Below are 25,649 nucleotides of genomic sequence, written 5' to 3'. Positions count from 1 at the left end.
GTTCCACCGGCCGAAAATGGACAGCGAGTACGGCGGTAGTAGGCGGGGGTTTGGAGAGGGGGGGGCGGGGGCGGGGTGGGGGAGAGGGGGTTCAACTGGGACTCAACGGCTTCCAAGGTATTTATGAATGGCCAGCCTGCGGGCCATGAATGAGCTGGCTAACGGCGCTAGGGAAGCCCTGTTGCTATAGAACGCAGCCCTGGCCACGGCCTGAGACCAGGAGAACGGGTGCCAAACAAAGGCGGCCATTTTGTTTTTAAAAACGTGTAGGTGCCGCGTAGCATTGCTGGAGCTGGATTCAATTTTAAGATGAATCTGTGTGCAGGCACAGGAATGTAAAAAGGTTATATTTACTCACATCAGTTACACTTATCTAAAGATACGCCCCTCAAACTCATTGAATGCACAGTTTGCATAACATCTGTTGCACAACCTCATCACCTCATGTCACCTGTAGAGATCACCAGATATATAACCAGGTATTTCTTCTGAAAAAGAGAAGAGGAGGTCAGCAAGATTATTTGTTGAACTTGATATGTTTTTTTTTCTGTCATCATTTCTGCGCATTCATTTTTTCACTACTTGCTTTTGAAGCTTTTGTTCTGTATTCCTCTGTACCAGTCAGGTGACCGAATTCCAAAATAATTTCACAATTATTGAAAGAGAAAGAGATTTTTGCACTTCACAACAACGCCCAGCACGGCAAAGGTTATTCCTTAGAGGAAGGCACGGGCACCTCCTTTGGAAATATTTCATGAGATCTTATCTGGACACGACAGCCGGCAGCCAGTGAACGAGAGCACACAGGTGTAGCGCAGAGCAGAAACAACTTTTCCAAACCTGCTTTGCAGAAGAAAAAAGCGAAAAAAAAGGCCACAGAGGCACAAAACGCTCCCTATGCGGTTTCAAATGAGCTGCCTTAACAAGATCTTTTCCATTCAGGGCACGCCTGCCTCTATTGACAAGCCAAACAAGGGGCTCCAGTGTGGGCTAAATTACTACTGCTGACCAAACATGTCACTTTCACAACGTATTGCCCGCTTTGATGTGCTGTCCGGTTTCCGAGCTTCCACCCTCAGCTGGCAATCTGGAGGAACCCCCACCCCACCCCAACTCACTCTCACACACACACACACACACACACACACACAAACATGCACGTACATGCATGCACACACACATGCACCCACACACACACACACATGCACGCATACACGCACACAAAACTACATACAGTGAATTTAGACAAAATGATCAAGGACAATGTCGATGAACGGTCTGCTCGGCGTGTATAGCCACACAAGAACGTGTCTTCAAGAGATACGAAAGTGTAAAACAGAAAAAACAAAAATTTGAATTCTGCAGGTGACAGGCGAGAGAAATGTCATAAATGTCATGACACTTGACTTTACTTTCCCAAACAGGAAAGTGGCGACAGGTTCCAAATTAGCCCTGGTTTCAGCTCATGCTGAAAATCTAAACCATAGCCATAATACACAATTTTATTTGTGATACACACACAATGAGGTCATTTTGAGGTCCTTGGACTACAGTATGTGCTCCAAGGAGCTCATTTAATCAAGTCACATTGCAAAGTTTCACTGTAACATTACGTCTGCATTGGTTACTCTGAGCCTTAACTGGCAGAACGTCCGTAAAGCGATGTTCAACTGCTACATGTGCAATGCATTATGGGAATGAATTAAAGAATTAAAGAGTCAGCATAGGCAGAGGCTCATCAGGTGTTTGTTGCAGGAAGTAGTAAGTGTCAGAGGAAACACACAAACATGGGCATGCATGCACACATACACACACACACACAAACACACACACGAAAAAAAACAAACACGCTTTCCAAAACACACTGTATATTGTCACAGGATGCAAGTATGAAGAAAGAAGAAAGTTTTGCGTTTTCACACGTTTTTTTTTGTTTGTTTGTTTCCCCCTCCCTCAGAAAAGATACGTTTCAAACTCCCTATTCCCAACCCCACTTCCGGTTGAATTTCGTTGACTGGAAGTTTTCCCAGAACGCTGGGAATGAATCTCGTCCTCTCCCTCGCGTGCCTTTTTGTACCACGGGCTCCGAAGACGGGCCCTTTGAGAGCTTCGCCATGACTGGCCAATCGGTGGCCAGCTGGCAGAGGAAGTGTGCCCTTGGCAACGCTGAAAAGGCTTACAAAAGACAATATCGGTTACGCCACCGCCATAGAGGACCTCTCCTGCAAATGTCGGTAAAACATTTCAGAAACTATTTGGAAAGCCACTTACTTCATAAAAAACATGGAGGCACACAGAGGCAATGAGAGGGGCTGTCTCTGCTCCGAATGCCAGGGCCACTGACAACATTTGATTAGAAAAAATGAAGTTGGATATTTACTTCAAACGGAACACAAATAGAATTTCACTTTCAAGAAGAGGTAGCCCTACGGTAACTACGCCCGGGGGTTGACGTCTTTTAAAATGTCCCACAAGGAAGACATTCCATTATAATGAATTTTTAAAAAATACAACGACTTGTGGTTTTAGAAATCAATCCAATCAAATAGAAATACTCAACAGTTCATAAAATGACTAAATTTGTTCATTTACTTATTCCTGCGGGAACAAGGAGAACTAGTCCACTTGGTGTAATGTAACAGAAGTGACAACGCAGGCCAAGCTACTACAGTGTATCTCACTGCATCCATGTATCTGTCCTTTACAGCAATCGACTTAATAGTTAATCACTCCGCATTAATTTTACACATTACAATTAAAAGGAAATTTAAAATGGTCCTGTCTTTGAATTGCTGTGCCAACCCTGGAGTAAATGTTTTTCTTTTTTTTTTTTAAACCGGCCCGTGGAGGCGGAATTGGAGCATAATCAAAAAAGGAGGATGTTATGGCTACATCCTTAAACCCAGGCTTCACACAACCGCTTTTTTTTTTTTTTTTTTACGCCAGGAAACAGCGTCCAATTATCAGGAATCGGTTTTTGTTCCATTCCCTTTGTGATGGAAACGAATGCCGAGCGGCTCCAAAGGATCTTTGGACAGCGGAGGAAGACAGACACCGTGACGGGGTCACAGCCCCTCCGCTGCCGCGATTTCGCCGCTTTGTCCCGCCGACAAAAGGGCACATTTATCGAGCGGTGGCACGACAGCGACTTCCTGCGCGCTCCCTCCCTCCCCTCCCTCGCCCCGGCGACGTTTCGACCCGGCCCGCGGAAGCTTCCAGGGACACGGGAACGCCATTTCCAAACGGTTGGGTTAACCTGAAGTTTCCATGTTAATTTCTCCACGCCCCCCCACCCCCCACCACCACTACCCCCCCCCCCCCCCCCCCTCCATAATTTAGCTGGAGGGACCCCAGCTGTTTGCTCTTTTATAAATAGCGTGTAGCGTGGATCCCCTCCAGGGAGAACAGGGCTCGGCAGAGCAACTTGGGCACAAATCGACCCGGAAAAAAGCACACGACGTACACATTTCCACAAACATATGGGACCGTTGCTGGGAGTGAAGGCGAGGTACATGTGACTCCGGTCTGCTTTCACGTGGACCGGACAGCGAGAGAACCAAGGGGAGCCGCGCTCCATTTTCAAGCCGCGAAAAAAATGCTATTAAATTCCCGCTTCGCCTGATACTTGTTTTGGAAATTAAAAGAGCCAAAACATCGGAACAAACAAAAACGCGGTCGCCTACTGAGCTTTCGCTGTTTTCGTCGAGACCATTTGTTAGCGAGGGGAAATTTCAAAGCGTGTTTGTCGGAAAGGTCGGAAAGGGGGGGAAAAAAACAGCCATTTAATAACACGCACAGATGTTGTGGCATTCAAACCTGCGCTGACGTCAACGTCAAGGTCGAAGGCCCCCTTTGTGGACAAATGGAATCAATCCCTTCTGGTTAATGCGGAGGCTCTGTTTGTTTGGTCAACGTAAAGTTCCAGTGAGCTTCAGCGAGGCCACGCTGGGAAACGTGGCCAGTGTTGATGTACACTTCACATTTTCGCAAGAGATCACAGCCCAACGAAACAAACATTTCCCCATAGTTTCCCAAAGCATTACCGCGAAAGCCTAAGCTTTCCACGGCTTCCTGACTTTAGTCAAAAAGGCCTGGGAAAAAAAAAACTATCCTTTTCAAATGTACCCAATTAAAAGTGAATTTTAAAAACAACCTTTAACTGTAACCATTTCTTTTTTTATTTTTTTTTTTCAAAATACATTACAACCAGATTTTAAAAGGTAGGGAAGCGTTTTCCGTTTTGTCCTAGTGAATCCTTTGTAAAAGCACCAAAGTGATAAATAATGGGGGGAGGGGGGCATTCCTGTTGGGGGACCCTGAGAACTGCAGACCCCCCCTTGTCCCATGCCTATATCTGTCATTCACGGGACAAGGGGGAAAGCAGCTTCAGTAAGAGCGCAACAAATTACCTATATATAGGATGAAAAGGACCCGGAGTGACTTTGATTCAGCTCCTAGAAATACCAATTTAAAAAAAAAAAGAACACAGGAATCGCGAAGATTTAGATAGCGGGTCGAGCGGCACTACGCTAATTTTCTTGAAGGCCCATAACTTCAAGAACGAGGAACGGCGGAAAGGCGAAGCTTTTTTGTTTTGTTACTCTTTGCCTTTTTTTTTTGTATGTGGGGACGAGGGGGGGGGGGGTTGGGGGCGAGGGGGTGCCGTTAAATAGAAGGGAGAGGAAGAGAACAGAAAAACGAAATTTTCAGCCTGAGTGGTTCCCCAAAATGAAATCTAAAGGCAGAAACTGAATGGGCCCTTTCGCCGGGGATGTTTTTAAAGGAAGCGCAGCAGTGGACGTGTTTGGCATTTGGTGGCCCTTGTCCTCTCATTGTACCTTCTCCACAGTGGCTGCGTTCTCCCCCGGCCCTCACGCTCCGCTCGGCCGTACAGTCGGAGCGCGAAACACAAACAGAACCCATGTCTGACTGCCCCTCCGGGGCTGAACACATCTGTTCCCATGCCCCCAGAAGGCAGCACGGTTGCGCGGCTACAAAGGCGCGAGCGCTCCAGCTAATTCGAGTGAGTGACTGACAGCTCAATATGTTTCCTTACATAAGTCTTAAAGCGCCACTGACCTAGAGACAGCCTCATGTTCACCCCCCCGCTAGCCTTGACTGCCTGCCTCCACCCCCCCCCCCCGCACTTCCGCGCAAAAAGTGCTGCTTCTTTGCGTTTTACGCACACAGCGCGCACACGTAACGCGCTCGCTTTCCACGCGCGTATTCATACGCCGTCCCTTGACCGTGCTTTCCCGTAACTTTTTCGACGCCGTGACGAATTCCTGAAAGTGGTCGCTATCCTTGGGCTCGCTATCCCTTGTTTACAATTAAACGTCAGCGGGTTAAGCGAGCTACAATTAAGCAAAAGGCGGCCTCCTTTTGACAATTAGCCCACCACAGCTGTTCAGGGGGAAATAATTGATTAAACAAACCCTCCTCTTCTCCTGCTGGGACAGCGTATTCAGGTTTTACAAAACACCATCGACTCACAACAAGCCAAGGAAGCACGTCTTTTGCTGCCTCTTTTTTTTTTTTTTTTTAAAGACTGCCGTTTTTTTTTTCCTGCAGCGACCTAATGATACAACAGCGTACTCTCTCGCAAGAGTTGCGAAGCGAAAGAGTTACAATAAGGTCGATTTAATTTGCAGTTGTACCGTTGATATGCTAGATTAACTGCAGTAACATACAACATAGTTTGCGTAACGTTTTGTGCATTTTTTCCCCAAAAGAACAACGCAAGAAGTAGAAGTGGCTAACATTTTTTAAACTTATTTTCTGACATGCATTCTGACATTTTGTGCCTTTTTCTGGCCTGTCAGCTAAATTCTACAGTTCCCACCTTTAAGGCACAATTCAAGGGGGATTTAACGTTACTGGCAACGGTTCCAATTCCTGCAGGACAGAAACAGTATTCGATCCGATATTTGTTTCCAGTTGCTTCCACTTGACAGAACACCTCAACATGAGCAGCCCATGGGCACAGCACCCTACCGCGTTTAGCGTGGACACACGGTGAAGGGGCGCGCGGGGAGTGGGGGGGGGAAATGTACAACTGCACAACAATATCGAAGAGCTGAGCCATAATTCCATCAGAGCATCTCATCGTCCAAGAATGAACTAGCTACATTAACGCCACAGTCGCTTTTCTGTTATGGTTCCATGCTGTTCCACAGTGGGGAGAAAAGGAAAAACAAGACACCTCGACTTTAGACATTCACTTTGGAGCTGCTCACATACAGGGTACAGGACTTACAGTGTAGAAGCATGAATTAATTCCCCGGATTTAAATGAGCAATAAGAGCCACACCCGTCTAACAACACTCTGAAACAGGCAAGTCTGAAGCAAAAGTAGAACATCCAGAAAAGTAACAGACTGCATCCATAGCAAGTCCCAAGAAGAAAAAGCTTAAAACCATAAAAAAATACCGTAACCTGGACTGGTACGGAAGGTAGGAGTGTTAGGAGAAGGAACAGGAGGTGAACTGAGATGCAGACTGAAGAGCTGTGTCTTCAGACTCAATCTCAAATTCTGCTGTCCTGACCACTGTGGGAAGTTTGTTCCACCCTTGAGGGGCCAGTACAGACAGACGACCCCTCAAACTGACATCATAAGCCAGCTGCTGCATATCCTCCCCCCCCACCCCCCCACAGAAAAATCATAATCAATTGCCGATAAAACAATAAAGTTTCCCTGTGTTCCCAGGCATCAAAAGCGTGCGGTTCCGCAGCGTGAGCCAATCAGCACGGGCCACTTACCGCCATGCTGGCTCTGCTCTGCGAGAGCAACGTCGAGCAGCGTGCTACACGAGGGAGCGCGGCCACCGGGCGTGTGAGCCTACCACAGGCGACGGGCCCGTCCTCCCGCCAAGGCGCCTCCCTTACTGGCCGCGGTTGCCGTGGTCGCCGAGGAGGCGGGCCGTGTTTACCGAAATCCACGGCGAGGAGCGGCGCGGGGGTCAAAGTTTGAGCCGCGAGCTCGGGGGGTGGGGGGGTCACAGCGAGGTAGCCACTTCCAATGGAAGGGCTGAGCTGGTAATTAGCGCAAGTAGCAGATAGTCCACAAGGTTGTAGTGAGGCCCAGAAAGCCATTTTGAAGATAAGCCGTCTCTTTCAGCGAGTTCGGATCGAGGGAAGCCTAGTGTGTCAGCCGCTCGGTGCCGTGGCAACAAGAGCCGTCCATCATGCCCCACGATTGCAATCACTGCTGGGCCTCACCCAGCGTGAATGGCTGACCTTCTCTCCAATGCTGAAAGAGAATATTGATTGGGTGTGCCATTATCAAACGCGAGGATTCCCATTAAGACCTGTTCAGATCTGTCTGTTTTCCAAAGGTTGCAGGGAGGGAAGGTGGGCTCAGCAAAATAAGTTGGAAAAATTTAATAAGTAAAGTCTGAACTTCAACACAATCTAAGGATAAGCCCTTATAAAAAAAAAAGACTAATAGGCCACCATTGACCATATTCATCAGATTTAGCTCTGTGGGAATAATAGAGCCTCTATTATTCCCACAGAACTAAATCTGATTAATTAAATTTTTCCAACTTATTTTGCTCTCCCTACAGTTTCTTAAGTCTTTCATTTTTAAAATTTGTTTCATTTTTTAAATACTTTATAAAAACATTAATAAATGCCGTACTTAAAAAAAAGAAAAAAAAAAAAAGAAGTGTGTGCACGTGGTGTGCGGGGCAATGTCAATGTCAAGTGCTGATGGGAAGCAGAGGAGTCCCAGGGGTCAATATCGTAGCGCGTCGCTGGAAAACAACAGCCCAGACCACAGCCATCTCTCAGCCAATCAGATAAGGGGTGGAAGCCGGGCGAGCAGCTTTTTCTCAGCTTGTTTACTTTTGTGACTTCATGATTTTTTTTTTGTTTTTTTTGTTTTTGCATTCGTCATTCGTAAACTGTCGGATCAAAACAGTGTCGGCACTTCTTATCCATCCACATTCTCCATCAGCAAACCATACAGATTAAGATTAAGCCTTCCCATTGCCTCACTGGAGAACTTTTATTTGGTTTCAAGCGACTGCATACACTGCATACCCAGATAGAAAGCGACTCCGGGCTGGATCTGGGCCGAATCTGGCCCGAAGTCAGCACTGCTGAGCCAGAATCGGTGTCGATCCGGCCCAGAGTCACTTTCTATCTGGGCAATTTTAAGTAAATGTTCATCTTGGCGGGATGGTTAACACAGCAAAGGGCTGAAAGCTTGTCCAGCGTGGTTCAATAAAAATTCTATGACTGGCTTTTGGAGGCTAAATGGGAACCTTCCCATTTGACAATGGCAGACCCAATCAAAATTCTGTCTCAGAATTAGACAAATTCACTTACATTTCAGCCCTATGGTGTTATAAACAACGGCACATAGCGCGGGAGAATTCAGATGTCATGATTAATTATTAATTATTAATGTTATGACTGAGGTAAGGCTGACGATTGTACAGTAATTACAGTACATTTATGGATATATAATTACAGGTCTATAAGATAAATGAATCGTTAGTTCAGAGAGGAAAAAAATGGAATTAAGACTTAAGACTGGAAAAATGTGTCGAAGTCAATTCAATGAATATTCCAAAGACATTTAATCCACATCAAAACGTTACTAAAACAGGCCACTGGAAAAAATAAAAATAATAATAATGAATAAAATGCTAATTTGTTAAAAGATCTGCATTGCTATATTATCCTAAATATATCCACTGTAACGCAGACCAGTGCCCTCCCGCACGTTTCTCTACGACAAGGACGTGATGCGACTGACACGCTCGGTGCTCGGTGCTGGGCTACGGAGGGCGTTCGCTTACGAGACGAGCTTTGAACGCCGCGGCGCGGCGCGAGCGGCGGCAGTGGAGCCAGGGTGCCCACTAGAGCACGTCCCCTTCACCAGCAGGCCTCGGGGCGCCAACGAGCTGCCCGCGGTCGGGAAGTCAAGCGCATTTCCATGCCGTTTAGGTTCGAAGAGGCGCGGCAGAGCGCAGAGGGAGAAATATGAAATTAAAACGGCACAGTCGTTTGGTTTAGTGACTGGGACGGCTGATGCCCGCCTGAGATTCTTTCAAACCGAGAGGCTCGGCCTGCTGCACTTAATGCACTTAACTTCAGCCAGCCCACGTTGCTTTCCTGGCTGTTCTCTTGCCCATGTTCAATACTGCCTACCGCATGGGTGAATCCAGTACAGAGGCAAATAAGAGAGTACGCTGAGGTAACTACGTTAAGCACACATATTACTCACACTTTTTCTTTTTTACAGTTCTCATTTGGGAAACTTTAGCTAAAATATTGCCCATAGGCTTGGTTTGGAGTAGAAAGTCTGGAGTCACACAGATTTTGAGAATGCAAACGTCTCCTGTCTGTCATTTGGGGAAGCTTCGGGCTTTGTGATTTGGAAACTCTGGAAACTCAATGGTATTACAGTAGTTAGAAAATCTCAGATGATTTACAGGAAACCAGTGCAATGATTTACAACCAACGCAGTGGCCTCCTTACCTGGCGAATTACTGAATAGTGTCAATATAATGTTTCAGCAAGATTGAGAGAGCGTTGCGTGTCGACCGAAATGACATCAGCCTCAGCTGACTCTTCAAACAGTACCCCATCCTTACACAGCCCACCGGACAGTCGTGGTTAAGGAGGAGCACCTGCAGTTCTTTAACGACAGGACAAACTGAAGGCAACTGACTGGTGGGTCAAAGGGTGCATGCTCCGATACACACCGCTCACCTAATAACACGCTTGAGTAGACCGCCACCTAAAAACTTCTGCTGCATCTCTTTAAAACGGCTTCATTCGAAACTGTGAATGCAGCCCTCACAGGAGATTCATTTAAAATTCCATTCAAAAGGTAATTCGGGTAACTCCTCAACCACACGGCGAGAAACTGAAATTCAGTCGGGCCCCAAGCCGAAACGGAGGAAGTACCGACCAAAAAAGAAAGTAAGAAAGAAAGAAAGGAAGGAAAAGCTGAGACTCACCAGTATCCCGGCAAACCGTTTCTCCGCCATGGCTCAGCGGCTTTTCCCGCCAGGGGCACCTCTTCCGTGAAGGTTGCGGCGTCCTTCTCTCTCTCTCTCTCTCTCTCTCTCTCTCTCTCTGTCTCGTCCAGTCGATGGGGGGATGCTGGTTGTTGTTGTTGTGGTTGTTGTTGTTGTTGTGGTGGTGGAGCGGCTCGTGTGTGCCTCCCTGGCCCCTCGGTCTGTCCCTCTCTGTGTTGCCGCTCGCCGCCGCTGTGCTGCCGACGAAGCGCCTCTCCTTTGTGCCGAGACTGTGCTAATCCAGGAACTTTTGTGCACTCTAAAGAGGACATGTGACAGCGGGACGGGGGACACAGGGGTTTTTGGGGAAATGGTGGGGAGAAGCGGGGTGGGGGGGGGGGGGGGGTAGAGATGTCCCAGTCATGTGGTTATAAAACTTTTGAAAAAGTGAAGTAAAAAAAAAAAAAAAAAACAAAAAAAGGGAAATGCACCAAACAAGATTTACAGTAGTGGAGATTTACCATGCTTTCTTTGTGAGCTGCCACATTTGTAAATAAGATGTACCTTAAAAATCTAATTGCTGGCTTTTTAAACCAAGAAAAAAAATGTGATCGATGTGAATAATAAAGCTATGCCACAACAGACAGGAAAGAAGGAGAGAAAGTTTAGTTCCTGGCCATGTTTTTTCCAAACAGCCTCACACTCCCAAAAAAAACAAAATGCTTAAAAATAGCGTGAGATGACACTTCAGACAATGGAGAACCTGTTCTCCTCCGGTCTGAAAGGATTAAGGTGCTAAAGACACACCAGGCTCCTTTGCTCTGGAATGTGAGCCAAACTTGGCCGAGGAGGTCAGCCTGGCGTCCGGGGGAAAAAAAGGGATTTTGCCGGACTTTGCAACAGAGAACAGAGCGAGGAACAGAGTGACCCACACAAATATGCCATGGTATGGTAAGCAGCTTAAGAAAGGTAATGAGGTGCACTGCTATTAATTTTTAAAAAATGGATTCTTTCCAAATGGCACAATGAAGTTTGAAACAGAAAGCAGAGAATCACTGAAGGGGATTTTTTTCTTATTAACAAAATTAATAAGAACGGATTAGGTTTAATAGTGCTGCTCACTGGAATTAATGTTTACATTGCAATGAATGCAGTAAAAAATGATTTATATGTATGAAATAAAGTATAAAACTGAAATTAGGTCAATGTCAGCTTGCTCTGAAGTCAAGGCATTCACGAAAGTGAAATCGACATATGAAAAAAAAATTATTTGGATTATATTTAAAGTGGAGGAAATTTACAATGCCTGCTTTGTGAGACGCTGCTTCGGAAATAAACATGCAAATCATAAATAAGACACTCCTTAAAAATTAATCACTTGTTTTTTTTTTTTTTTTTTTTTTTTTAAAAAAAGAAGAATTGCCATAAATGTTAACAGCTCAGCAATGCTGTCTGCAGAACAGAACATCCGGTCCAAGTTTATCCCACAACAATATTGCATTACAAAGCAATGCACAGAGGATAGAGAGATTTCAATGACTGCTTATCAGTGCTAAACACAGCTCTGAGCAAAATGCGGCAAAAAACACAAACAGAACAACCCAAGCAGCTACAAAGACCAAACTTACCAACTGCAGAAAGCGAACGAAGTGAGTTCACGGTTAAAAATGGGAGGCGGCTTTGTAAGGGAACTAGCAGATAAGATATGATGTCAGAGGAGGGGAACCTGCTGTTCCTCGTGGAGTATTTCCTAGCCCATCAGGTTCCCCTAATCTGCTTTAGCATGAGAGCAACACACCGGGATGATAACACTGCGAGGGGGGGTGGGGGGGCGTGGTGAAGGGGGTGGTCGGCGGAGGGGGGGGGAGGGCTGATGGAAAACTACAGCGCACGCTTGAAATTCAGGGAGGTCTTCGGGCCGCCACGTGCGGCACAGATCGGGGAGAAGCGGCTGCTGCGGCAGTCACTGCTTTTCCTGTAACTGATGATCCCCTTGGACACACTTTGTAAACAGAGATGGAAAATCCAGGGTGTCAAGAAAGTTAAAAGTCCTGCCGGGTGTTTTTTTTTTTTTTCTTTCTCCCCCCCCCCCCCCCCCACCCATGAATTCCGTCAGCCGATGTCACTCACTAGTTCCACCTCCTGGCTGAATAATGGTGCTAATTAGCAAAATCCAGGTGACTGGAGCAAAATACTGGGGAGGATTTTTTTTAACTTTCAGAACCTGGATTTTTCCCACCTCTGCTTTTAAGTGACTGAGGGCACAGGTATTCTGGGACAGGAGTGGCACAGCCCCTGCTTGAGATGTTGGCTCATCTTCAAGTTGGCTCAGCGTGTCTTCAGCACAGTGTGTACTCCCTGCACAGAATACCGTGCACCTGCCAGCACAGATCTCCGTTTCGCACCGGGGTGGCAGCTCCGGTCCTGAAGGGCCAGTACGGGGCGTGCCATCGCAACTCAGCACTTAATAAAATAAAATTCTGTACCAGTATGCCCCAGTGTTCCTCAGAAACGGGACTGGCCCACCCTACACCAAACAAGAATTCCGGAACAGCACACGAACGCAAGGCCTGGTACACAAGGCTTGGCCGCCATTGGTTCAGCAGGCCTCCTTGCCAGCGCGGTGTGATTTTCAGGAGGGAGACTGAGGCGATTGGCTGGCTCCACGCAGGTGCGGTGCAGCGGGAAATGAAAGGTGTCATTTACAGCTGTGCCGTCTCAGGACCAGACAGGCTGCAGCCACTACAGTGAGCCAACTCCTCTCGAGGATTAAACTGCCGCTGTGTTGCGAAAGGGGCATCTTATACGAGGTAACGCAGGGCATGCGGTAATCTTGAAAATCGAAAATGTCCTGTTTAATTAAGACGCAAAATCAATGCAGGTGCGAGACACGCACTTGACCGCAATCCACAACAATCCACAAATCAGTTCAGCTTTTTTGTTCATCTTTAAACGGTTTGTTTCTGTTCATCATCACATGAACTGTTACAAAATGGATTAACCATGAATAAAAAATTGGACGCGGGACTAGTCTGAAATACATACAAACTGCCCTCGGTATGCTTTCTTAGTGGATCTACCCCTGTTTTCTTTTCGCAGTTCTCACTTTACATTCACTTTACTCAAACTTCTCCTAAAATGGTTTTCCAATCAAATTTGTATGACTCATTCACAGAAATAAAAAGGAAGTACTGGAAAAACTGCAATTTAATGTGATGTGAAACTGGAAATATACAGTTTCCAATTTTACATCACTACAGAACATTATTTGTCAGTGTAATAAGTTAACCTCAGTAACCTCAGTTAACATTTCTGGTATTGAATTTTGAAACTTTATTGACTACGCTTTGTACATGAAGCCCAATAGGTTTGTGAGCACTTCGGGGACCCCAGACCATTTTGCCTACCTGCTTTGCCTACCTCAACATACTGTAAATATACGTATTTTGTAATCATAAAAAACATACATTGTTCATAATTGTTACTGCATTGTTTTTATATAAATTTATATTCTAAGACATTAGAAGTAATATGCAAGTTAGCACCCTCTCCCCTGCCTCCATTTAGTTAAAAGCGCTCTGGCAAAGTGATCCTTAATTTTTATTTATTTCTTTATTTTTTATTTAAGTTTTGCAAAATACAGCGGTGAACACGCTTCCCTACCCCCCAACCCCGAAAAGAAAAGGAAAGTCAACCAATGATGGTAACAAACATGGTATTCTCCCCCTTTTTTGATAAACAACCCCCCACCCCCCATAGTCCCCTCCTCTCCTCGCCTGCCGCCATTGTCCCCTCCTCACACCCCCCCCCATTGTCCCCTTCTCACACAACCCCCCCCCCCCCGCCCCATTGCCGCACAAACTGATCCTTATCATTCACATAGGCCGCTGCAGTTATAGGATGGCAGCTGTCTCACCGCATCTATGGTTTCGATGGACAAAGCTGATAACGGAAACTTCAGTGCTCAAATGGCGGGGACGGACCTGCCCCAGACGATGCAAAGAACAGAGAGAGTCTACTGATCTACCGCAGTCACCTTGGCACTGCTAAATTATGGCCCGCGGCACCAGGCGTTCTCCAGACTGGCAACTTAAAAACTGCTTTTATCCGACCTGAGTCACGCCATAATCACTAAATTATGGCTTGATGACATTCAAGTAGCCAGTGTCTGGCATTCTGAAAAATATTATCTTCGCTTTGGTTTTAACTTTTGCTGGCCTGTCTGGGTCATCCCTTTCTAAATAATGGCCTGGAAACCAGATAAGTTACTATGGTGATTCTCGGGCTCAATAATTTCACATTATTCTCGCAGGAAGTAAAGCAACAGAAATTAGAGAGCACAAACAAGCTGGCAAGATTAGCTAGCCAGCTGGTTTATGGATTGAAAACACAAAAATCAATAGATACATACATAAATAAAAAAGCCAAATAATTGAATTCACTTTAAAATTTCAGTTAAATATCAAGCTGCTTGTTCAACATTGAAATGCAAATTTTGTCCACTCTACAGCAAAGTTGATGGCATGTTCATTAATGTATGACTTATTAGTGAGTTGACGTTCATAAACTGATGATCTATTAAGTGTTAAGTAATGACATAAACTAATAGTGCCTAGATCATTTATTAGTATTCAGTCACGTGAGTTCACGATACACCATGCATTACTTCAGGCATTAAAATACTCTCTGAGTTGATATGGAGCTCTTAGCTTACAATATGTTTATTATGTAATACTGGAAACAGTGCACACAATGGGCTCTTAAGTCTTATATGTTGTAATAATAATAACAGAGCCACACGTTAAATATCAACAGTGAAATTGGAGCCCGTTTAGAAATTGCATTGTCAAATACAGTTTTCAGAGCTGAGCAACACACCGGGATCTTATTCCAACTAAACTTAATTGCTGCAGCTTACAGTTACAGCTTCCGATTGAAAAGACAGACCCATGAGCAGGACCGATCGTCCCTTTCAGATGAACACAAACACCACCTCAAAAGACATGACAACACACACACCCAAAAAAAAATCTAGACCCCTCTCTGCTGTAACAATTAGGCTTGACTGACATTTCTAACACTCACAGATCACCTGTGTAGGGGACGATGTCCCCCCGCTCTGTTGTGCTGGACACTGAGAGGCCGGGGTCGAGTGCACTGAGGTCACTCTGCAGACCCCGCCATTGATCCCGCTGAGCTCCAGCTCACTACAAGGCAAGGAGCAAAGCCCATGCAGCTGGTCCTGGCTAATCTTTTAACTGGATTAGTCAGTTACATTCAGCCATAGCCCAGTAACTGCTGCTGACCAACACTGACTCTGGAAATGGGGGGAATGGGGGGTTTGGGGGGGGTGGGGGGGGTGGCTGTGACTGACAGGCACAGATTTCGGCCAAGTGCCAACCTGCAGCCTGATGGCCAGAATTAGCCTAGTTCCTTCTCCTCATATCTCCAGGTGGCAATGTCTGGTAAGGCGGCTAGAGAGAGTGATAAGACATGTGGACAGATCTCCACCACATCAGGAAAGGCAACAAACAAATGGTGGACATCTTAAACTCAGCTCCCAAAAGCTCGCAAGGGACTGGTAGCTCTGTGTGAACATTTTGTGTAGCAAGATGCAGTGATTACTTAATGGGGCACAAGGCTAATCCAAAAAGACCCAGGTGAGGTATTTACTGAGTCTGCTTTGACAGGCCGTCGTCCAAATACAACTGACACTGACAAAAGCGCTACGTCGTAAATCAAGCCAATCTTCGCCTGTCTGGGTTGCATTACTGGCACCTCGCTACGTCAAAAAACAACATCAAAGAACTTTGGGGAGTGGAAAACTACCGTCTGAAATAAGAAGCCAGATTATTTCCCCAAGCAATATCACTTAGATGTAAAATGGTTCTGGAATTTACATTACGTTACCGGCAGTAGGTCAGTGTTCCGCCAGAGGTGCAGGTACATTTGCAGGTACATTTCCACTGGCCCAGCGGCCAAAATAAATATAACCACTTTTTTTAAAGGTGATTATAGAGACTGCTTGCATTAAAATGGGTCAAAAAGGGGACAAGGAAAAAAAAAACAGTTTTATTGATTGTGAATCCCTATGAAAAAAATTTGCGCAAATGACACCACTCTGAATAGAATTTTATTCAACGCTTTTTGGGTCATAATGGCTGCTATATGCTGTGCGCTATAAAGATAAACACAAGCCGATTTCTGAAATCCTCCACCCTTGATGTAATCTGCTGGCACTACACGAACATGTACATTTACCCTCCCTGTGAAACAGTCTGCTTAACTGGGGACGTGGGGCAAAGCTTCTACCCCAACACGATTAAAGTCCCTTTTCTTTTCTTTTTTTTGCATTTGAAGTGTTCATTAAGCCACAAGATAAAGCGACACATCAGTTTTGCATCTCAACTGCATTAAAGAAGCTTAATATCACAGTATTTATTTTCTTTGGCTCTTCATATATAACATTCAATAAAATTATTTTGAATCCTCGGGGTCATAAAATTTTCCTTTAAATCAGGGTCTTTAAAATTATATCCCATTTTAATTGATTTAAAGAGTCTCAACACACAGACCCCTTCCACAAGTAATACAGAGAAAGAGAAAACAATGGGCCTAATTTGTTTTTTGTGCATATCCCGGGTGTATGAGATGATGAATGCTGACTGTTTGTAAATTTAATGAGCAACCCTGTTCATGCGATTAGCACAAGGAAGCAGCCACAAACAAATACAGACTAGAAAAAAATGAATTATGAATTCCGCGTTCCTGGAAATGTTCTTACACACGGTTCACGATCAAATGTGATGGTACGCATGTTTCGTGAACGAGGCCCATTGCGTGTGAACAAGCAATGCCTCTTATCACAAGCCACATCAGCATCAGCATAGCAGGAAGGAACATCAACCACGGGGCTTTCAAAGACAGGAATTAGGCTACATCAGTTAAAAACACGCACGGCGTCCCGCATAGCCAAAACCGGTGTGGCACGAGGTTCAGGTTTACAAACATACTTTCAGTTCCGTAGTTGGCAACACCGTAGAAGCGCACAGCTGTGGAGTGGATGTGCATTTTTAGCTACTTTGATGAGGCTTAGCACAACTAAGCTATAAACATCTGCCTCAAGGGCCTAGTGCCTCAGAAAATGTAACAATCAGGCTCTTCTGTGTATTCTTTCTCTGCTTCTCCCTGAAGAGTCAGTCACACTGAAAATCATATGAGTCAGTCACAGTGGTGGTTCATTCATAATACGGTGTAATATCCAGGAAGAGCCTCGTGTGAAAGTGCTGAGAGACTGGTGAGAACTTTAGCGCTTGTCAAACTGAATTTGTCCCTTCTCCTCGTCCCCTTTTTTCCCTTCAGATGAGGGGACACGCAGTCCCAAAAACAACTGCGGAATATTTGTTATTAGTCTCCACAAGCATCCCCCAGTGGACACTGCCATCTCACTCCTCTCTAAATATAGCACTTTAGGAAATTTCCATCTCTCTGTCTCTCTTCCCTCTCTCGCTCTCAATTACAGGCCTTGACAGAACCTTAATATCAATTTCTTGAATTATCTTTTTTTTTTTACTTTTCCCCTCAAAGTAAATACATGTATGTGCCCAAAAGCTTTCCTGCAGAACGACTATCACACATCATCTAAACGCAGGTAGCAGAAAATGTGAAACTCTCCAAAACTACACAAAAAAAAAAACAATCCTTACCAATCCATCGTCCCCAGCAAGCTTGCATTTACATCGTCATAGCGATGAGGGGCTCATCCGTCCATCTGGAAAGCCAAGCATCACAAAACACATTCGAAAAGTATAGAAAACTGGAGGTTGACTATGTACCACACTTACAAGACGCCGTCAAACAAGATGCGACAAAAAGACGCGACAAAAAAAAAGTAGCCAACTGAAAAACACGTGGCGAAGACTATTGACATGCGGTACAGACACGGTTTCAAAAGCCAAGCGAAGGACAGACAGCTGAGGAAGAAAGTAGCCTATAAGTTTTGTGAAGATAAGGAAATATCTTGTAGGGTATACACCCACACACGCACACACACACACAACACATGGAGCTCTTTCCACATCAGCGTACTTTCACTTTTGTTCGAGGGTGTTTCGAGAGGATGCAGGATGCACGGTTGAAAAAAAAGTAGCGTCGCGATGTTGGTCAACGTGCGCACGCTTCCTGGCTCTCAACACAAAACGTACGACCCTGTGACGCTCACTGAAACCCTGCCGGTATGATTCATTTAGACATTCAAACACTTCAGACAAAAAGATGCCCCCCCCATGCCCTCTACTTTTTTCCTTGTTCTGTTGGCCTGCAGGTGAAGCTGGTTGACTGCCTCTGTGGCCTGAGCCATTGGAGGGAAAACCCAGAAAACTGAAAGCAGAGCGTGGTAATATTCAGCCCGGGTTCTCCTCTGCATGACAGCAAAGTTCCACTTAGTCACATAGCCGCATTTTCACCCAAAACGGAACCGACTGACAAACACCTTCCCCACTGCAGTAATTGTTCTTCACTGCAGCTTGTGTTCACCCTGAAATTATATTATTGTTATATTGTGATTCCACAACAAAAAAACCTCATGTACTTAAATGTAACGGCATTCTGTAGATCAACAGATCTATAGATATTCTATCAAGATTCTGTTTGGTCGGATTGTGTTAGGTTGCACTGTAAAATGACACTCCTCAATAGGCAAGGGAAAAAGAGCTATATAAGGTTGGTAAACAATAATGACTCGGGAGCTGAAATGCCGCCAGTGTCTCAGGCGTCGTGTACAGGAAGTCACACTTGAATATTCCTCTGAACAGCGTTCTGGGCAGTGTTCGCGCTATTAAATCACCGACGCCGCGCGGAACACAACTTCCGCCAGGCCCAGCGGGAGACGGCTCTCCTGAAACGCACTCCGGCGGCAAACAAACGACATCGCTCTCCCGAGAAACGGGGAAAAGGGAAAACCGCATCAAATTAACTTTCACCCACCACAGCAAAAAAAAAGAGAAGACATTCTGCACAAGGAAGTGAAAATAAGGAGGTTCCCACAGCCACTGCTCTCCATCCAGCTCCCAAAGGCTTTTGATGCAGAACCCACTCCTCCTCCTGATAATCAGCCTGTTAAGTTGAGTTCACCATTCGGTCCAAACATTCTCCATTTGAACATTGAGGACCGATTCAACACATTGGCCACTGGATGCTGACTCAGAAAACACACAGGAGGAAAGCACAGCCAAACCTTTGAAAAACACAAAGAGCACTTGGACTCAACAGAGCATCTGCACTTGGGACACCAGCCAAGACGCGAAATTCCATTACGTGAAACGCAGACAGCGGCGGGGGTAAAAGTAACTGACACTGGCTACTGAAAAAGACAAAAACGAAAAAAAAAAAATAAGTCTGACCTCACTATATATCCAGAGTAAAGCACAGTTGTGTCAAGCTCGAGCCCGTCAGACGCAAGAATGCACAAAGCCGTGCTCTCACAAGATGAGATGGGGTGTCCTTTGCGTGGAGGGGTTGATGGGGGTGGGTTTCACAACACCATTTAACTACCACCTGGAATGCTTGTGCTCTGGCTGTTATGCTGATCCCCACACCCATGGTTACACAAGGCGTTGATGAGGTGGACATACCAGGATGACCTAACATTACTAGCTTCGGCGCACAGAAATTTATGGTACTCCAACGCAGAGAAGGAGAACCAACTTGTATCTCGGCCTCCGGACAAGTCTGGCTTCATCATTTCTGTCAGTCGCCGTTTGTCATTCCTCTCGTCAGTAAGCAATAACTAGGGAATACAAAGAGAGGGAGTTGTGCAAGTCGTACCTTCGTATCAATCAATGTTTCAAAACTTGAATCTCGAAAAAAAAACCAGTACAGTAAAAAGGGGGCCACTTAAACATACAGTCCAAGACAACAGTAAGAAAAAGCTGGTCCTCATTTCTCAATCGCTAGGCCAATTAAAAAAAACTATCAGCATTCATTCATTTCAGGCAGCATTTCAAAAGGCCGAAGTCATAAAAATCATCCCCATATTGTAGGCCGCCACTAAGAAACTAAGCGGTACGTGAATTTAGTTTCAGCAGAACACTCGCAGAATCTGCCTGAATGCTCAGCTCTTCCCACTGTCTGGGGCACCAAGATAATCAAGTGACAGGCCTAACTAGCGTTAGGTTTTTAAAAGAACTGCTTTCGTATTGACTCCACCAGCTCAGTGGCGCCCCCCAGCTGCATGCAGAGGACAACACGACTCATCCATGGGTGAAAACTGACCCATTTGAGATGCCGTTGTCTGACATTCTTAGACATTGAAACACAAGGGATTTTTTAAATTTAAAAAATATATATATTTTCTGGAAGGTCACAGCATGTGGACTCTGCGGACAGCAGGTAGCATGTAGAGCCAGTATAAAGGATGAAGACTGACGCCTTCATACACAACATTTAATTTTTTATGAGTTTTTCCATTTAAAAAAAGCTCTGTTTGATTCCATTACAATCGTTGTACTACTGAGGTAGACCAAACCATTCTGCATCCTTGCTGTGGACTGGCCCACCCGATCCACACAATTCTGGTACATAAGTGCACACAAGGAGTATAGAGTGTGGAGAAATAAAAGTTTTTCCAATACACAAAAACACAAGGAGACTCAGTATTTGCCTAGTGAACGTTTCCGTCGTCAAACACGTCCAAATTATATAGCTCTTATTTATCAAAATACTAACTGTGTTCCATTTCTGGCTAAACTAATGAGGTATACCGTAAATATTGGCAAGAAGTGTTAAGCCTAATCCTTTTCGCAGATCCGTTCTCTTACTTCAGCTCGATCTCAACACTCAACAGCCGGTATCGGAAGAAACTGCGTTCTATCTCTGGCTAAACTCATGAGGCATACTGTAAACATTGGCGAGAATCCAGCGGGTGTTTTCACTGAATGTTTACTTCAGCACACTGCAGTAAGGATGGTTGCGCCACGGACAACACCATATATTACACGCACTATTTGTATAAGAACATGAGCAAACGCTGAAAGGACAGTGTCCTGGTCTAACATTAACTCCGTGAGAGCCCGACTTAAAAAAACTATTAGCAGGTGCAAAACCTTCGAGCACACACAATATGAATAACACAACCAATGATTGGTGCAAAACAAATACCATGACCAATCACTGGTCACGTTATTGGTTCTCCGTGCACTAAAAAGGTTTTTCACATGTTAAAGGTGTCCGTAAATCAGGCTTAAAGCGTATATGCCAAGTATTTATGAAATACTTTATGACAGAAAATCATCTCAGTTTCAGTAGCATCATCTGCACTGTGTTCTGAAATGAATTTCTGTTTTCAAATGAAAAATATTTGCATTTCCTACATGCCTGGTGCTCTCTTGCTCCACAAAATTTCATATTTTCTGTGCAAAATTTTATCAAGGGCTGCAAAATACTAATTAAATGTATTTGCTGTGAAATTTATTCTGATTGAACGTTGAAATTAATTTTAGTTGTTTTTCACTCTTATTCGGGAGTCAAAAGATGTGCAGTTTGATGTCATCTTATATTTCAACATAATTCATTACAACACCATCAACTTCACTTCTCTTCCTGTTCCACTGCAGACGCCCCAATCACATCCTTGTCAGTGTTCTGGAATGTACGTTTGTGAAGCACACAATTGACAGACGTTTTATTGCATCGTCTGCATTTATTAGTATCTCCTTGATATCAGCAATCAGTATGTGTCTTAAAAGCAGATATCACAATGCAAAACTTAATAAGCAAAAAGCATTCATTCAAAACCGCATGACATGCATCTTATTATTTTTTTGTCATTTATTTTTTTTAAACTTTCGCATCTAAATTAAATGACAGAAATGCTGCTGAGTGTGCACAGACTTGTGTGCACAGAGGGAGCAGACTTGGGACACCAAGCAAAGAATGCTTTTGGTTCTCACGGCTACGCCCATGTGATCTGCACCACAGCTCACGTCTGAAAAATAATGTACAGCATTTCATTTTAGGAATTCCAGATGACGTAACAATCTGCCCCAAAATGACAGCAAAAGTGCACAGAAACCATTCTGCCTGACACATGCACGTGATGAACGAAAAAAAAAAAAAAAAACTGCATCTTGCTTGTCCATCGAGGAATCCTAAGCTCAGCAGAAAACAACCGCCTTTTCGGCCCATACGCCATCTTTGGAGATGTCCTAGAACACCTCGGGTTGTACACGCGGCTTTGTGCGATGGTGACGCAGAGCTTCGGTTTTTTATTTGAGGATTAATGAGCCTTACCCATAGGAATGCGGAACTCTAGGAATGGGGCTCGGGAAGATGTCCCAGTTCAGTAAACCTCAGGGCTCAGTGAACTTTTCTGTGTTGTGTGTCTTCAATGCAGATGTGCAAAGACTCTGCTAACTGCCAGCGGCACACGCCACTGAATAATAATGGCAAGGAGGGTAATTAAAGTTAAAACGAAATAATTATTAGCCACACTGTAAAATCATAAAAGAATTAGTTTAAAATCAACCACTGGTCTAATGCTATGAGAATAAATATAAAGGGGAGTAAAATTCCAGTTCAGAAATTAAATGTCCTCCCAGGTTTTCTCTTCCAATCACCTGGATCTGCCAATTAGCACAATTCTTCAGCCAGGAGGTAGAACTAATTACTGAAATCAGCTGGCTGAATTCATGGGTGGAAGAAACACATGGCAGGACTTTCAATTTCTGACCCCAGGACTCTGCACCTCTGCAAATATGTTACATAATCCCATGTAAACAGAAAACTGTACGTTTGTACATCAACTCTGCCAGAGTACATTTTACTCTGGCAGAGTAAAAATAAACGTGATTCCTACTGGACCCGGTCAGCGTTCGACCGACACTTACCACTTAAGTGTTTATCAATAAGTAGCCATTCATTAGTTAAGCCAACAAATACCAGCGAGGATTGGACAGACGCCTGCAAAGGATTAAGAGCATCACAGCACGATAGTGAACGGCACAACTTGCCTGTGAAAATATGCCGCATGAAGTGAAACTAATCCCCAGCTCCTTCCAAGCATTTACGAAATGATTTTTACTTTTTTATTTTTTAATTAAAAAAATGCAGAGCCTTTGCATAATTTGGAGAATTATAATTTTGGATCTTGCGTTCCCTTTTCTTTCTTTTGCAATAACTAGGAGTTGGGAGTTGGGGCAGTCAGTGAAGTTTGGAAAAGAGACATGACATGCTCGTCTGCACTCTTCTAAAATGATAGAGGAGGTTTGGGGGGGGGGGGATGTGCACTGATAATGGAATACAATCGGGAATGCCAAGAGAAAAAACACACAGAGACACACACACACACACACACAAAGACACACACACACTAACCAGGTGCAATGCCATGCAGGGGAAGACTACAAAGCATAATAACTTATGGCTTACGGCCAAAGTTTTCATGTGCAAATATATAAAATCACATGCTCTAGTTATGTAATAGCTATTAACACCTATTAAAATCTAACAATTTAGCTATGCAAATAAAAAGCAGCTCTTACAGTGGTAACCAGTTCCTATTTCCTGCCTTGAACAATGCACTCAGTCATTGACACAAATCTGTATAGATGGGAAATGCTATGGAATCTACAGAGGTTTTCTATATGAAATTGGGAGCATTGTGTGCAACAGGCCCACCTGCTGAGATCATAAAAGATCTCATAAAAGAACACATAAAACAGAAAAGGCTAGAAAGAAGCTAATATGAATAAGGAAAGCAACACTGAACAGATCTGGGTAAGTACAGTGCCTTCTGGGAAAAATATAACGGGTCATGCCGATAGAAACACAACAAGAGGTCATCAGAAAGTCACCAAAGAAAATGAAGTAAAACGACACAAAAGGACAGTAAATTGTACATGAAGATCTGTGAATGACGAACTCTAGTTTAAAGAGTCCAGCTTGAAATGATCCATGGTTAGCATGCGGCCTATGGTAGTGAGGACCACAGCCGGGATGTTGGCCGGTAGTTCATTCCACCTCTCTAGGAGCTGGTAAACAGAGTCCAGGAACTCCAGAAATGACAGAATGCCGACTGCAGCACAAGATGGAACAGGGGCAAGGTGGCATGTGGAGAGAAAGAAGAGGAAAATGCAAAGGTTATAGAAGTGAAAAATCGAGAACAAGGCACATTAAGTTTCCACAAACAACATGGAGTAATGGACAAGTAGAAAAGAACCAAAGGGGGGGGGGAAAGGAAGGAATTTCCACTGAAGGTGACAGTGATGACTGCCAATGCTTGTCCAACAAGCATGGTTCCTACTTTCCAATTAACTCAGTAAGGCCATTGTACTCAATTAGCTGCCTGGGCACCAAACCAGGACCATGCCAACCTTTTCAGTAGCTCACAATAAAATATCAGTCATATTCTGTCAATATTTGGTCATAAACCTAGACTATCAGTCTGTTGACACTGCGGCTGTGTTCCAGACTGTATACGTGTTCTGTCTAGAGCGTAATAGATTGAATCGCATTACTCTGGATGGAACACAAGTATACAGTTTGGAACACAGCCTATGTTCTGAATATACACAGTGAGTGTAGGCCACATTGCAAGGTGCAGATGCAAAACACTGCCACCTGCTTGCTGAAAGACGTCACTGCGGGATCTCTGTTGCTTACAGTGTATTTTTCTTTAGCATCCTGCGCACTACGAAATGAACAGCTGCCGGTTGCTTCCTAAATTTGTAAAATAAGTGCCTAGCCTTTGTGCTCAGGACAACAGTGTCTGTGATACAGGTGTGCAACATTAAGTGTCAATTCGAAACCTCAACACAACCTTTTCCCCACCACGAGTGCCACCAGATGTGTGTGCCCAACCCATGTTCACACGTAAACAGGGTATACTGCAGACCACAGAACTACCAAACCTTCCACACTCCTGGAGGAACCTTCCAAACTGTGATGCATTCATCTGACGACCCCACTGGGCGATTGAGCACCCATGGTCTGCAAGCCGGCTGCATATGCATGGTCTTCCTTTGATTCCACTCTGCGCAAGTTTGGAAGTGGTGCATATAACTCTAGGTGGCTGAGCCACATGTTTCAAAGGATAGCTGTGGGTCTGCACCCTCCCATATGTCCCAGACTTACCCATGAACGTGGTTGCGATGGGATAGGCATTCTAAATTGGGGTGGGAATTGGATACACGAGTTGGGTGCCAAAAATAAATAAATAAATAAATAAATAAACTTGGCGCAGGCGACATATATTCCGTTTGCAGGAGAAGAAACGAACAATCCCACTTGCGCACAGGCGCATTTGCGTTTATGTTATCGCGAAACAGGTATCGCCTACAGCTATATGGCTAGAAATAGCTGCACAAAATAAGTATTGTACCTTACTGAACCTGTGTTTAGCAGTTGTCTATGACCATGAAATGCACTTTTTGTACGTCGCTTTGGATAAAAGCGTCTGCCAAATAAATGCAATGTAATGCCTACTACTGGTTATAACAAGGCAGTAAACTGGATGAATTATTGCCACGTGTTTCTTCGACGTAACGTCGCAGCTCTTCCACCGCACAAATGTAGCTATAACAACGAACGGAAACAATATCGACAAGCTGTCTTAGCAAGTGTAGGTCCATTGTTCCTATAGCGAATGAAATGGACTATATAGCATTTTTAATGCTGCGA

At 44.6% G+C, this 25,649-nt stretch overlaps 1 protein-coding gene across 5 annotated transcripts in view; it reads right to left on the bottom strand.

Moving 5' to 3' along the window:
• slc6a9 (solute carrier family 6 member 9) overlaps window positions 1-25,649 on the bottom strand; it is a 61,473-nt gene that overhangs the window by 34,989 nt on the left and 835 nt on the right. Inside the window, exons 2-3 of one of the 5 annotated variants that reach the window (XM_035421993.1) lie at window positions 17,681-17,745; window positions 9,975-10,293 (exon numbers count right to left, since the gene is read on the bottom strand). In XM_035421993.1, coding sequence (XP_035277884.1) covers window positions 9,975-10,004 — 30 coding nt within the window. In that variant the 5' untranslated portion in view covers window positions 10,005-10,293; window positions 17,681-17,745. Of the gene's footprint in view, window positions 1-9,974; window positions 10,294-10,495; window positions 11,571-11,602; window positions 11,756-17,680; window positions 18,031-25,649 lie in introns of those variants that run through there. The other 4 variants (XM_035421991.1, XM_035421992.1, XM_035421995.1 and 1 more) reach the window with 4 other exon arrangements.

This window comes from Anguilla anguilla, chromosome 6 (genome assembly GCF_013347855.1).
Source record: "Anguilla anguilla isolate fAngAng1 chromosome 6, fAngAng1.pri, whole genome shotgun sequence".
NCBI classification, from domain to species: domain Eukaryota; kingdom Metazoa; phylum Chordata; class Actinopteri; order Anguilliformes; family Anguillidae; genus Anguilla; species Anguilla anguilla.
Note: the sequence above shows the minus strand (reverse complement) of the source record. Positions and strands in the feature narration are given on the sequence as shown.